The sequence below is a fragment of the Bidens hawaiensis genome, unplaced genomic scaffold (genome assembly GCF_021521415.1).
Source record: "Bidens hawaiensis isolate Kalapana, Puna unplaced genomic scaffold, B.hawaiensis_p1.1 tig00064666_1, whole genome shotgun sequence".
Classification (NCBI taxonomy): Eukaryota; Viridiplantae; Streptophyta; class Magnoliopsida; order Asterales; family Asteraceae; genus Bidens; species Bidens hawaiensis.
Window position 1 is genome coordinate 31,059 of NW_027506560.1, and position 14,683 is coordinate 45,741.

A 14,683-nucleotide genomic window follows, 5' to 3' on the forward strand; every position below is an offset into this window, starting at 1 on the left:
ACTATGGTAACAAGTTAAACTTTTATCACTTGAAATAAACTTCCGTGTATCGTATCTAGATTTCAAATAACTTAAATCGAGTTTCATTTATTAACTAGGCTTGGTTCCTTATATTATTATTTTTTGGTTACTTGTTTGAAGCTTGAATCACGTTCTATAAGCAAGCACATATCGATCCAATGGATGTTCTTTTTTCCTTCCACGTCACCGCCGCCTTGGCTTTGCCCTATCAGTGGAAATATAACTTTGGAAATCCTTGTCTGACAGATGTCAATGCATGAAAACGAACGTCTCTCCAAAAAACCCGCGCTCTCTTGTATATCAATAGCCGACATATTTATGTAGCTAGCTAGCTAGCTACTAATAAAGTGAGTGAGGCCCTAATTAAACTCGATCGAAGGAAATGTAAATTGAGATGAGATGAAGATCACGGCGGGTAAAGACAGTTTTACCCCTGGGTCCATTAATTTAGTACGTACGTCACGACTTGTAAAGACTCATCACCACCACCTTCTCTCTCTTTCTTTCTGCTAAATATATACATACATGCACAAATTAACACACACTACTCCAGATTGAATATCCACTACTAAACTAAACAACACACATTCAGCTAGCGGCCACAGTACACACATTCATTCCGATTCCGAGACGAATTAATATATATCAAGTGTAAGATTCATCAATATTAATTTGAGATTGATCATATGCTTTTGGAAACCTCAAATCTGCTAATTAATTAACTATATATTTATCATTTGCAGAATATATTAAATGAGGACGGGTGATCGGTTAAGGGGTTCGTTCGTCTTCTAATTCTCTGTCTTTTGCTAGCTTCATTTTATGATGTGTTTGTTAATTAATTAAATTTGTTGATACATATATATATATATATATATGCAGTTGGCGATGGTGTGATTAGCGGCAGTAGTACCCCCAACCTTACTGCAGCAGCAGTAGCAGATATTGGATCATCACCGTATGCTCGCTCCATTAGATTCATTTCATTCTTCATCTTTCTTTTTAATTTCTCAACTGTCAATTCATTTGCTACCTTGGCTACCTAGCGGTGGTCGGTCTCTATATACGTCATCATATATATATATATATATATATATTTCAAACTCATTTATTATTATTATTATTGTCATTTACTATTAATAGTAAGTGCTTCTTTTAAAATTAAAAATAAATATGAAATAATAAAATTAAAGCTATGTATGATTTTAATTGTGTGTTTAACGTACGTACTATTGAGATTCTGGTAGGTAATTTGTTGAATTTGGTCAGAAAGTGAATTCTGATTTATATATATGTATAATAATCTTGTGCAATTCAGGATACTCTTTCAAGGCAAATTAGCTTGGACAGTTTCTGATGCCCAGCAGTGTCTCGACAAATTTAAAGAAACCTTGACACCCCAACACTATGATCACTTTATTGATATCCTCAAGGACTACAATGCTACTAGGTTGGTTGCTTGCTTAGCATTTAAATGTTTCGTTTATATATATATTTAAGATTGTTCTTTTTCTGTATATGTTCACTTGTAGGATCGGCGTGTCAGTTGTCAAAGAAAAGGTTATCAAACTATGCGAAGTAGCTCATCAACAACTCCTGCTGCTTCCGCTTTTTAACGCCTTTATTCCACAAAGACAACAAATCATATTCCCTCAAGTAATTAAAAACACAAGACTGTTTGATGCATTACTGCAGTTTACACGAAATGTTAAGGTACCATCACCTACACCAACCATAACCATATATATATAGAAAAAACATACTGACTATTTTCTTGCAGATGAAACTTCAAGATGATGAACATCTTTACAACTGCCTTATTCGTATTTTGAAGTGGTATAAACTGGGACAGAGGACGGTCTCTGAGACCCGTCAAGTGGTACATATATACGTCTTCACCAAATACTTGTGTGGTCTTTATGCCGCTAGCTGCTATTTCTAATTATAACATAATTTACCATCTTAATTGTTTCAGATTACTTATCTTTTTCATGACCATAAAGATCTGCTTAAGGAGTTCAACAGCCTATCTTCTCTTGCGCATTCTGAAAACGTATATATTCACCCTAGCTCTTTCACTTGCCAATATCATATATCAATGAAACTTTCCTTTCCTAGCTATTCCAACATCACGTGTAATAAAAGCGCGCATAATTTATAACTGATGCATGTTTTTGTATTAAAAATTATTTCTTGCCAGGCAACGATTGCTTCAGGTTCCGAGCCGCCTAGACATGATGATGAGAAAGAAAAAAAGACAAGTGAAAAACTAAATATTCTGCCCATCAAAAAACGTGTTGCTCCTATATTACTTGAAGAAACTGTTATGAGTGGATTTCCTCAAGGTATATATTTCCCTATTTAGAATACTGAAATTAATTGCTTTACTACTGCATTGGTTTCACTTAATTATATACATATAGTATGTACCTCTGAACTATTAAATGCACATAAACATTCTCCTGTCTGTCTGTGCAGATGTTACAGATTTGTGATATGTGCAACAACAATACAGCAGAAAATTAAATAGACTTCTTGAATTTTTGATAGAGTGCAAATTTGTTCCATGCTAAACTATATCTGTAGTTCTTTCAATTTTTATCTTTAATTATGATTCTTATAATCTATATATGTGTTTTTGCAGATATGCATGAGCAAGTGTTTACTCTCAATGCGAAGGTAAAGGAACGGCTATATCAAACCGAAGACTACCAAAGCTATCTGAAGTGCATCAAGTGCTATCACTCAGGAAACATAAGTCGATTACAACTCAATGCGCTGGTAATTATGAATTCCTATAATCATCTTTCATATCCATATGACGGTTGAACAGTATATATGCATTTTCTGTAGATCAGTCATTGAGACGTACGATTACTTTTGTTGTATAAGTTCTTAAATTTATTTTTTTTTTCAAATAAATAATGTAAATTTACTTCTTTGGAAGGATATAATTCATTGAATATGTTAAACATGCATTATTGTAACTCTACCCTCAACTTTCCATGCTAAACATGCATTTAGTTATAACTTTCTGAAGTTTCTTGTTTATTAGGTAAAAGATTTACTTGGAGCTCACCCAGACCTTATGGAAGCATTTAATAAAGTTATACACCAAGGAATCACGAAGATTGGTACGTAACCATTATATAACTAGTCTTGTTCGCCTATATATTTAAAATATGTACGTTCTCAGATTTGAAGACTTCGTATCTCAATCTAGATAAAGCAAAAGAAGATGAAGCACTAAATGAAAAAGGAAGAAGTAAAAGGGAAATTTTACTTGCTCCCGGAACTAAGCGATCTCTAATATTGTCAAATAAAGACAAGAATAAGGCGAAACCAGTTCGTGAACCTAACCGCACTCCAAGTTGCCGACTAATTCCTTGTGATGTAATTAATTAGTACCTGCATAGTTGACTTCTAGTTTTGCACTTTAATTTCTCGGTTATTCTCTTCGATTAATGGATATTTGTATGATGCAGTTTATTGTTCCTGGAGCAACTCAAAAAAGGAGAAGGATAAGCAAGTGTTGAAAGATCACTTACTGTGTCATGTGTAATAAGAGTGATCATCCTTTGGTGTTAAAACAGAACTTATGTATGTATGCATATATGAATAAATAAGATAGGCTTTAGGATGGGTACGTACTGTACGTGTGAGTTTACATAAATGCATATGGTTGTTATATATAATAGTGAGTTTCCTTAAGTTTATTCTTAATTAATTGTTTATATAGATAATTAGTTGTACGTATATCAGGTTTGAAATAGCTAGGTAGTTTGCAGCATATACAATGACAGGAAGGATCCAAAAGATGCATGCTAGCTGCTACTTTGCACATGATCGAGTGAGTGACTAGAAAGGATGACTTAGTTGTACATATATATATTAATTCTTGATCAGACTAATTAATCAACTATAGCCTGGTTCGGTTTGTTTGTTGGCCCAAGGCCCAGACAAACAACGCCACTTAACTAACCCAAAACAAACCAAACATAAACACCGACCCAACAACTAAATAAACGGGATAACGAGCTAGCATATTCTACGGGTCACATTATATCATTATATATTTATATGTATGTATTGTATGTAAGCTGCATGCAGAAAATGCAATGTCGTCCGTCCTTTTAAACATTTATTTGTTTGTATTTAATACGTACTTCCATGAACGAAAGAATAAGAAAATTGACATCAACTTAATTGATAGTAGCCTAATGGAGAACATTCTTTAATCAAAGGCGCCAATACCCATATCAGGATTAGAAACAACTTGGGCGAAATAGGGTTCTACCGGGAAACCATGGATTTTTTAGTTTTCGCCATTGGTTATATTAGTTCCAATTTACATCTAATTTAATAATTGTAATAGGTACTCGCACTGTATGTAACAACGTTCTCGCAAACACGATAACAAGTCCCACACAATTTCTTGTTCTCATATTGGGCCCCGGTTTAAAGAATTTAGATATGATAGGATAACACATAAGCAACAAAAGCCCAAAAGTCAAAGCCAGGAAAATTTTCAAAATAGGCCAATGAAATCCAGCTCCGCCGTGATGGTGGTTAATCAACTCCTTCGTCTTCCAAACATCAACTCCGCCATCTTCTCCGGTTTTCCGGTTTTCTCAATGGTGTCGGTTAAAAATTTGTTGTACGTAAATGACCAACCTTAGGATTGTATATTAGAATGGAATTATTGGATTCCATTGAAAGTTAATGCGTTTGGGTGGAGAGCCCTATCGTTCATATCGCCGACTGCAGACCTTTTAATCAAGCAAAATATAATGTATGGGCCAAATGTGTGTTGTGTATGTTGGTCCAATCTTGAGTGTTCCGAGCACGCCATAAAATCGCCAAGACTGGGGCTTGCGCCACCTTTTTCTTAGTTGTACTACCTGGGATGTGTTTGTGAACCTCCAGAAGTTCACCAATAGAAGAGGTTTTGATTTAAATTGGGATAAATGGAGAAGGTTCGATTTTGTAGTTTTTGAGCGCCCCTCTAGCTAGCCTTTTTGTTAGTCAGTTGGGATTTTTTTGCTGATTTAGGTGACTTGGAGAAAAAAAAGTGCTTTTAGGTATTGAATTTGTATTTAATTGCTTTTAGGTAATCTTCCATATGAGATGGCGGAATTACAAGTTCACGTAAGCAAGTTTTCCACCTGTGTCTCCAAGTCAGATGCCATGTCAAGATAATACACGTGGACTCCTCTATCTGAGATAGAGGATTACGTTTTACCATCACGTGGACTCCTCTATCTGAGATAGAGGATTACGTTTTACCATCGTTCGTGGAGTTACCATATGGAATTTCATTTTTTTTACCTCTGGACACGTGTCACAACCCCTGAAATCCTCTATCTCAATTAGAGGATTGTCATACAAATCGTGAATGAATCGTATTCATCATTTGAAATCCTCTATCTCAAATAGAGGATTGTCACACAAAAGAATATATACTCGTGAATGAATTGAATTGAATTGTATTTAACATTTGGAATTAGGAAATATCTTATTCGTCACCATAAAAATGTATTTAGCTTTTTCGTTAATAAAACCTTTCTTCATAATTGTCGTATTGGACTTTAAAATGTAACTCTAAGAATATTTCATCTTTCCATTTAAAGATATGACTATAACTATTATTCAAACACTCTTAATACAATTTAAATTTAACTTTTAATGTCAGCGAATATGCTAAATTTACGTATAGTTAGTTAGGGGCTGAGATAAAATAACAATAGATTTTATAAATCCTTCACTTCATTTTTAATATAATACATTTACATTAAAAACAATAAAATGTAAAGCACAAAACAATTATTCAAATGATAATTTATTACAAACACTCATAGATAACCGCCTAAACATGATTCTTCATCAACAAGAAGATAAATTATTGTTGACGGTAAGGACTAACTATACGTAAATTTAACATATTCGCTGACATTAAAAGTTAATTTAACTTGTATTAAGAATGTTTGAAAAATAGTTATAATCATATCTTTAAATGGAAAGATGAAGGATTCTTAGAGTTACATTTTAAAGTCCAATACGATAATTCACACATGAAGAAAGTTTTTATTCACGAAAAAGCTAAATACATTTTTATGGTGACGAATATGATATTTCCTAATTCCAAGTGTTAAATACAATTGAATTCATTCACGAGTATATATTCTTTTGTGTGACAATCCTCTATTTAAGATAGAGGATTTCAAATGATGAATACAATTCATTCACGAGCCTAACAAGCATATATTCTTTGTATGACAATTCTTTAATTGAGATAGAGGATTTCAGGGGTTGTGACTCGTGTCCAGAGTTAAAAAAAAAAAGACACGAGTTAAAAAAATGAAATTCCTGATGGTAAAACGTAATCCTCTATCTCAGATAGAGGATTCCACGTGTATTATCTTGACATGGCATCCAACTTGGAGACACAGGTGGAAAACTTGCTTACGTGTACCTGTAATTCGCCATCTCAAATGAATGATTACCTAAAAGCAATTAAATTCAAATTTAATACCTAAAAACATTTTTTTTGCTCCAAGCCACCTAAATCAAGAAAAAAATCGTCGGTTGGTGGCCTTGGTTTTGTTTAATGTAATATATGTCGTTCTGAAAAAACATAACTAATTCCACTATTTAATATGAGTTCATGTCGTTAGTTATTATTGGCAAAGAGGTTGAGTGTTAAAGAACTTGATCTTTAAGATTCTAATATTGTATCTTGACTTTGTCTACTATTGCTTCATTCTAGAAGCTTGATTAACCCACCATGAAAAAACCCAAACCCGAACCCGAAAAACCGTGAAAGGTTTGGGTTGGATTTCGGGTCAACATTTAAAACTTTGAAACCCCCGAAGCACACCCTATGACATGGTAAGGTTGTGCTGTGGTGGTGGTCGGTACTGGCAGGGAGTCAAAGTGTAGATTGATTTTTAGAGAGATAAAATATATATAGCCTTAAAATAGAGATGAATTCAATTGAAAATGTTTTGTCCGATTAGGAATTTTGAAACAACAATAATTCAAATCTATATATGCATACAATACTAATTATAAAACCATCTTAACTTTCTTTATATAATTTGTAAAATATATATGAATATTGAAGCAGTTGGTTCTATATGACATGCTTGAGAGATGGCTGTGGTTGTGATAGTTGTTTTTACAAAATCAATTGTTAAAAGAATAATACAATCATTTCCGATTTTAAAATGTTAGTTGTTTTTGTTTGTGCGGCCGCAACGAACCAAACAAAACCGATCTGTAATGTAATCAATTATACTCGCCAACTCCCATCGTTCCAACACGCAAGTCCTATTTACTAGTTCTTCTTTAAAAAAGCAAAATTAATTCATAGAGCTAGCCATAGAAAAACAAATCACACGACAATATCACCCGAATTGATTTATTAAAAATAAAAATATTTTTTTACAAACCAATTTTCTTTCCTCGTATATATTTGTTTTGCATGCAAATAAAAAGAAGTCGAAATCTGAAATGCAACATAATATATATAATATAATGGTAGACATATATATATATCGATATTCTTAACCACCTAAGTTTCTACGTATCCTGGACACATCTTGTCCATTAATCTGAAATGCCTTTTTCAAGATATCATCAGGAATATTTGGTTTTGTAGTGAATGTAGCCGCCGATGCAAGCTGTGCACCCGGGTTCTGGCTAGTAAGCCCTGAAATCGAAAAAGCCGGAGCCTTTGAATCAAGATTGTACAGAAAGTGTATCAAACCCTTTGGGAAAACAAACGCGTCACCCTCACGTAACTGTTGAGTGAAAAGACGGTTTGAGGTGTCAACAAATCCCACCAGAAGCGAGCCCTTAATGAGAATGGTTACTTCAGACGCCCGCGGGTGTGTGTGAGGTGGGACGAGCCCGTTTCCAGCTATATCGACCCGAGCCATGGTTAACCCAAGGGTGTTCATTCCAGGGAGGTTTTGAATGGTTGTAAGCGTGACATTGAACCCCAAGGGGTTGGAGGCGGTATTCCCGGGCTTGGATAATGCGGTGGTGGTAAAATGAGAAGGTGAAGCATCTGCGGGGTTAATGCAAGGAGCCCCGTTCACGAAAAAGGGTGGTTGTGAACCCTTTGGTTGTGCTATGCAGTAGTCTTGAAGCGGGTCGGGGTCAGATTTGACCCGTAGACTCATAAAGATGAGGAAGGAATAGCAGAAGAAAAATAAAGAGTATGTTGACATGGTAGGAAGATTAATTAATCTATTTAGCAAGGGGTTGAGGGGGAATATATATATGTATCTAAATCTGGAAGTGGAGATTGAGTAACTTGGGAGCATTATTTATATGAGTACGAGGAAAGGAAACATACAAGGCAAGATAATATTATAGAGGGAAGGAGGGAGGATTTGATTTAAATTTCTTACCTAAAACATCATGAAAAACATTATGGTGTTTCATAGTTTAACTTTGAAGTCAAACATAAGTTTCATTAGGTAACTTATTGGTTGGTTTATTATACATGGAGCCACGGCCCACATGCTTGTAGTGCCTAGGATATGTCTTTAAGGTCCTAAATCGTTAACGTAAAAGAGACTATGATCTAAGCTCGTTCGGAAAAACTAGCTTGAAAGTTGAAATTGACTTATTTCCAAGCCGAGCCAACTTGACACATATCATAATATTATTTATGAACCAAGTTGAGCTCGTTCCAAGTCGAGCATGAGAAGACCTTTACTTGGCTCAGTTGAACTCATAAGCATGTGATATAGTGTTCAAGTAACGTCATAGTTAAGTTGGTCCGTATATTTAAAATAAGCTAATAATTAAATTAACGAAAAATGGTTGAATTATTGATATATCCATGGAGAAGAGATCTGTCACGTGTGGTTGGGCCAGGCCCACATACCCGAGAAATGAATGCTGATCTGATCTATTTAGGCATTATTATTAATTTAGACAAATTGCAATGAGAAACAACTTTAGTGGTGTTTAGCTATATATTAATCATCTTTGTTTTTATGTGTAGATAATAAAGTGGTATGGTTGAATCCTTTTCAGGTAACAACACCAATGATTTGGGGGTGATGCCCATGTTTGTCAAAATGCCTTTACCACTTACCTTCTTTGATTTCTTTTTGTGTTTGTGTTGATGAGAGTTACTTTGGTAGTAAAAAGATGAAACATCCATCCTATATATGTTTGAGAAAGAGAAAGAGAAAGAAAAAGGACAAGTAAAGTAAAAAACCTAGCAGCAAGTGATGGATGGATAAATATTAAATATGAAAATTGGGAACACTCCACATGTATCTATTTATCTATCTTGTTTCATTCAAACCAACCCCTCTTGTTGTCTTCTTCACATAATAATAATAATAATAATAATAATAATAATTAATAATGTAGTTTCTTTTCTTCTAATCTCAAAGTTCCTGTTTTACCACTGCTTCTTGTCTTCTCTGTGGTGCTTATCTATCTATCTCAAAGAAAGAAATAAAGGATAATGGTGGAAACACAAAACAAGGTACAAACTCACTTAGGGTGGTTTACATGATTGATTGAATATCTTATTAATTATCCAATTAATAAAAATAATAATTATAGATGGGTGGTGGAGAAGAAGAATCATCATCATCACTTCAAGTGTCTTCATTTGGAAAGTACGAGAATGATGCAGCATGGGAGAAATGGAAAGTATGAAACTGGTACAACAGCATTTCCAAGTGGATTTACAACACCCTCCACAAATTATTACACAAAAGGTAATTATAATCAACACTTACTTTCTAAAGGCCGGTAAACTTGTATTATTAACTCACTCTTTTACTAATTTGTTGGTCTTCAGATTAATCCAAATAAAGAGGAAAAAAATGCTATAGGATTGAAGAAGAAGAAGAGTAAGAAACCAGAATCAAACAAACAACCCAATAAAATCCCACTCAAAGCATCATTTACACCTAAAACCCCGGAAACACCAGCCACAAGATTATCAAAACCGAAAGAAACTTTAACATCCAGCTCATTAAAGAAGGCAAGTGCACCATCATCATCATCTAAGAACAAGAATCAATCTTTCTCAGAAACCAGACGTGTCACTCCATTTATCCATGAGTATGAACTCTGTAAATTCTGACACGGCTTCTTCGGTTACTTCATCAAGAAGGCGGTCTTTATTCATGGAGCAAATGGGAGATAAGGATATTGTTAAACGAGCCTTTAAGACATTTCAGAACAGAGTTAACCAATTACCATCATCTGATTCTGGACCCAAACAGGTAGTAGTTTAATTAATATACATAACAAGATGCTGTCTCTCATTTACACATTATTCATCATTTTCTGTTTTCATAGCTGCCAGCAAAGAGATCCGGGAAAAATACATCGAAAGAAAACGAAAGGTAATTGCCAATTTTTTCACTTTTCTTATGAGCATATTATTTGTTGTATAAACTTTGCAGATGAACTAATGTAGATCAAGGAAAGCAGCAGCAGAGAAAATGAATCCTGCAAGAGCTCAATCAGGACCAACATGGAAATCTGTATCATCCAGGTAAAATAAAAACTAAAATCGTTTTTTTTGTGTTTATTTCTATTATGCTTATTTACATCCACTAACATATATATTCTGGGACAGGTCACTTAAAGGGGTTGGAGTGGCCGATGAAAGACGACTAAAGGCGGGACCGACTTCAGTAGCTTTGAAAAGTCAAGAGAGATCCGAAAGACGAAAAGAGGTATAATAATCACCAAGGGAAAGTGTTTGATTCGGTTTCCATCCACACATTAACTCTTTTTTTTTTTTTTTTTTTTACTTTTGATACATACAGTTCTTCAAGAACTTGGAGGAAAAGTCAAACGCTAGAGTGGCAGAAAGAAGTCAACTAATTAGTTTAAAATCCAAGGTAGGATTCCAGTTGTTAGTTATATATAAATCATCTATTAGTTTGATAATCCATCTGACTGGTCGGTGGTTACTGCGCATAGGAAGTAAAAGACACTGAGATGAAAACGGTTAGGCAGAAAGCAAAACCGATGCCAAAGGCGCAAGGGGTGCTGAAAAGTACTTGAGATAAGGTAATAACTCATCTTTCTAGTTGTATAAAATAAAGTTGGTTGGTTGACTGACTGACTCGTGTATTTATATTATACATCATCAAGTAGCAGAGCCTCAAAAGTGGAAATGAGAGACAGATTTAGGGTTCACAAAATGCGTCTGAAGGATTGATTATGCGTCAAATTGTAGTTTGGTTTATGAACAACTTGTTTAGATGAACGTATGATATTGCTAGCTCTATTTTCAGAAAAAAAAGAATCCACTAGTAAGTAAGTAAAATAACTTCACTTTTCTTTCTGTAGCAAAAGTTTTAGTTTGGAAAAAGGAAATAAATAGACATTTTATTTATTACTTGATAATACTCCTATAGTCAAGCCTGGCTTTATGTGCTCATTTTTTTTGTGACACCAAATGGTCTTTCCATGTTTTTAAGATTGCATAACTTCAGTAGAGAACTCAGCTTTATACTTGCCTCAAGCTTCAAGATGCTTCAGGCGAGTTTCAGGCTTTGTGTGAGCCACACCTAGCGTCTGCAAAAGAACAATAATATTGATCGATAGTTCAACGTGATGTTGGCTCGATAAAACCGACTCTTATATGATACTACAAGGGTCAAGTTTGTGATGTCTTCTTGTATTTCCCTTGGTTGCTACGTTTTGAGATTTTCTGGCATTTGGACGTGGTGAGTAGATGTTGATTACGAAAATGGTTTTACCTCTTAGTTACTTGAAACATAAAAAAGGTTCGTAAGTATTTGAAATGTCAATGGTGTTGGGAAACTAGCCTAATAGGAGAGCATAACAAGAATAAATATAGGGAGAAAAGGATCCAGATATTTCATTGGTGTGAGTGTATTTTACAAATGAGATACAACCCGGGGGGGGGGGGGGTACGAAAGCTAATCAGTATACAACTCTTAACAAAATTTGAACAACATAAGTGCTTTTATAATAATTGTTGATAGCCACTATATGTATAACACTCTTCCTTGGTTGTCAACTTAATACGTCCGAATATGTTGCCTCATTTTAAACATTGTCGAGAAAACCTAGTTGGATTTAACCATAGGTAAGGGACTAAGTGTGCATTGCTCATTATCTCCCCGTAATAGTTCTGGATTAGATATGTTAACTCATTAAAAACCTTTCTAAGAAAACTCAATAGTACAAAACTTAAAAAAAGTGTGTAACTTGTATACTACCCTGTTATTGTTGATTTAGACTTGGAAGTTGATTACCGTCGTCCAGCGCTTGAACCTCTAATTCATCGGGATTCAAGATGGAAACAGAGGGGAATACGGAAAATGAAGATTTACAAAAGGCTTGGTATATTTGCATTTAATTTAGACTATTAAGTATTAACATTTAATTGATATTATTATTATTTTAGTCCTCTAAATAGTTTAGTTTCTAGTAATCCAAATAAGTTATTTACTGAAAAGAAGAATTTGAACGATTATCATGATTTAAAAAATCGATTTGGTAATATACACTGACAACCAAAATAATACTAATATAAACTAAACTATAACACAAATACACAATGTTATAAACTTTCTTCAAACATATGGTCGAGTAGTCGACCTTTTTTACATAAATAAAACACATAGAGGCCGGCGATGAAAGTTTAATAAAAAAAACAGTTAATACGGATCTCACAAAAGAAGCAATGTGATAACTGATAACTAACAAATACTGGCCATAAGTCATAACTAAAAAAAATGTAGCAAAAGACTACTTACCTTCACTTAAAAGGCTCTTTTATCCTTTTTAACTTTTGGAGCTTTTTATTTAAACTCTCCTATGAGACAGATGTGCTAAGAAGCCAATCGTGTTAAAAAAGTGTAAACGCCTTTATTATATGGACGCACCGTTAAAAGAAAATCTAGACGCCCAATTATACACACCCAGTCCAATAAGTTTCAAGAAAAGTTTATATATAAACTCAAGAAGTCACACATATATAAAAAAAATTGTAGCCTAAAATTTAAAGGTAGATTTGGGTTAAATGAAAATCGGGTAATTGTTGGGCCTAAACTAAATAGGATAAGTTTTATATATATAGGGGAATGTTAACGTACAAATGAAATTAACGTGCTAAACGTGAGAATCAAGTAGAATAATTATATATACAAATAGAGATATTATGTAATTACATCATATAGTAATTATGTAATACCTATGTGGGATAACTCTACCTTCTTCATTCTCCAGTATGGGACAAACTTTCTTATTTCTTCGATATGGGATGCTTCTACTTTCTTATTCTCCTTTTGGGAATATTTTGAGTCTCTCATCTTTCCTGTGTTGTCAAATTCAGACCGAAATTTTTGGAATGTTACACTAATTCAAACTTCTTACATAATAAGAGTTTCGTTCCTTTTCATGACAACTCCTATTATGAAACAAACAAATCACACAATGATGATGTTTCAAATCAAGATATTAAGGTTTACAATAAGTGCAAGAAATTTTGATCATAACGTTCTAAAGATGTTAGCATGGTGGTTAGTAAATCAAAACAAATGTAAAGAGAAGAAGATCATTATGAAGCTAATAACATCGTTTATGTTCTGAAGGTGGATCGTAAACAACAACAAACTAATAATGGATAGAAATATAAAACCAAAGACGACTGTGATGATGGTGAGATTTTTTAAAAGTAAAGAAACAATCACACCCATCAAACAAAACTCTCTACTCCTAGAATTCGAGAATGAGTTTATCAAGTGAGGCCGATAACTCAAACTAACAACTCATGTAGTCATGTGTGAGCTGATGGGAATGCGAAAAAATGGTGAACAACTATTCATAACTCACAAAATAGCATTCGTTTAACATTTTTAAGTATTGTAATATATACCAATAGTGTAATTATGTAAAGTAGTTGTTTTGTATGTAGTGTAATTACACTTGTATATATAATTACATTATTTGATTCGTATGTTTAACATGTTAATTTAATTTTTATTTATTCAAACCTTATATATATATATATATATATATATGAGAGAGATGATGCAAGGTGTCCAAACTCTATATCTTCCCAAATCAAAAATATTCCTTCTTACCAGACAAGATTGAGACATATCTTCATCAAATCAATTCTGAATTATTAATTATTAAATATTGATTTCCCCTCCGTTAAATCTTGTTGAGTTGTTTCCACCCTTTCTTTTCCTTTTATTTTAATCAATTTGACAACTAAAAAGGAGAAAAAATAAACACCCCACATCTAAAAATAGCTATATTATGTCAATTTTCAACAACATTCATTTGATCATTTTGGTAGTTGAATACTTTTGATCTTCCATATATTGTAGTTGAATACTATGGATATGTTATTTAAAAGGGCAAAGAAGATTGTTAATAAGTGGTAATTAAACTACAAGAAGAGTTTCTTCTTGTTATCAAATGTATGAAATTTATTTAATTGATAGTATATTACAATAAAAGATCACCAGGATGTAAAGCAAAAGCATATAAAGTTGTGGGGGAAATGTTTCTTTTTGTGTTGTGAAGAAGAAAAAAAGGAGAAATGAATAAAGCTAGAGGGCAGGCAGTAATACATACATTAGAAATCATATCATCAAAATTGTAATAAGATATGTAAATTGAG

General features: G+C 33.6%; 3 protein-coding genes across 6 annotated transcripts; 2 read left to right on the forward strand and 1 right to left on the reverse strand.

Annotated features, from left to right (window-relative positions):
* The first annotated feature begins 1,313 nt into the window (after positions 1 to 1,313).
* Positions 1,314 to 3,557, forward strand: LOC143618174 (paired amphipathic helix protein Sin3-like 2). The gene is made up of 9 exons (XM_077090476.1): positions 1,314 to 1,471; positions 1,554 to 1,734; positions 1,802 to 1,900; positions 1,997 to 2,074; positions 2,222 to 2,366; positions 2,666 to 2,802; positions 3,077 to 3,155; positions 3,218 to 3,414; positions 3,507 to 3,557. The coding sequence occupies exons 1-9, from the start codon at positions 1,314 to 1,316 to the stop codon at positions 3,555 to 3,557; spliced, it is 1,125 nt and encodes a 374-aa protein (XP_076946591.1).
* Positions 3,558 to 7,513: 3,956 nt separating this feature from the next.
* LOC143618176 (germin-like protein subfamily 1 member 1) lies at positions 7,514 to 8,911 on the reverse strand. The gene has a single exon (XM_077090479.1). It carries the CDS (start codon positions 8,349 to 8,351, stop codon positions 7,587 to 7,589), a length of 765 nt encoding a protein of 254 aa, XP_076946594.1. The 5' UTR covers positions 8,352 to 8,911; the 3' UTR covers positions 7,514 to 7,586.
* Positions 8,912 to 9,916: 1,005 nt separating this feature from the next.
* Positions 9,917 to 11,536, forward strand: LOC143618181 (uncharacterized). 4 transcript variants are annotated; one of them, XM_077090484.1, is made up of 7 exons: positions 9,917 to 10,286; positions 10,363 to 10,409; positions 10,484 to 10,561; positions 10,646 to 10,745; positions 10,839 to 10,913; positions 10,996 to 11,085; positions 11,170 to 11,536. In XM_077090484.1, exons 1-6 carry the CDS (start codon positions 10,119 to 10,121, stop codon positions 11,077 to 11,079), a joined length of 552 nt encoding a protein of 183 aa, XP_076946599.1. In that variant the 5' UTR covers positions 9,917 to 10,118; the 3' UTR covers positions 11,080 to 11,085; positions 11,170 to 11,536. The 4 variants fall into 4 exon arrangements, with proteins under 4 accessions (XP_076946599.1, XP_076946600.1, XP_076946601.1 ...); XM_077090485.1 differs by having other exon boundaries at positions 11,173 to 11,536; XM_077090486.1 differs by having other exon boundaries at positions 11,178 to 11,536.
* Positions 11,537 to 14,683: the final 3,147 nt, after the last annotated feature.

Excerpts from the sequence above, each read along its gene's own strand:
- LOC143618174 (XM_077090476.1), top strand. The coding sequence starts at position 1,314 with ATGTATAATAATCTTGTGCAATTCAGGATACTCTTTCAAGGCAAATTA. Across the intron at positions 2,075-2,221 it reads CTCTTGCGCATTCTGAAAAC|GCAACGATTGCTTCAGGTTC; the intron begins GTATATATTCAC and ends ATTTCTTGCCAG. Across the intron at positions 2,367-2,665 it reads TATGAGTGGATTTCCTCAAG|ATATGCATGAGCAAGTGTTT; the intron begins GTATATATTTCC and ends GTGTTTTTGCAG.
- LOC143618176 (XM_077090479.1), bottom strand. The coding sequence starts at position 8,351 with ATGCTCCCAAGTTACTCAATCTCCACTTCCAGATTTAGATACATATAT.
- LOC143618181 (XM_077090483.1), top strand. The coding sequence starts at position 10,119 with ATGAGTATGAACTCTGTAAATTCTGACACGGCTTCTTCGGTTACTTCA. Across the intron at positions 10,287-10,362 it reads CTGATTCTGGACCCAAACAG|CTGCCAGCAAAGAGATCCGG; the intron begins GTAGTAGTTTAA and ends CTGTTTTCATAG. Across the intron at positions 10,914-10,995 it reads TAATTAGTTTAAAATCCAAG|GAAGTAAAAGACACTGAGAT; the intron begins GTAGGATTCCAG and ends TACTGCGCATAG.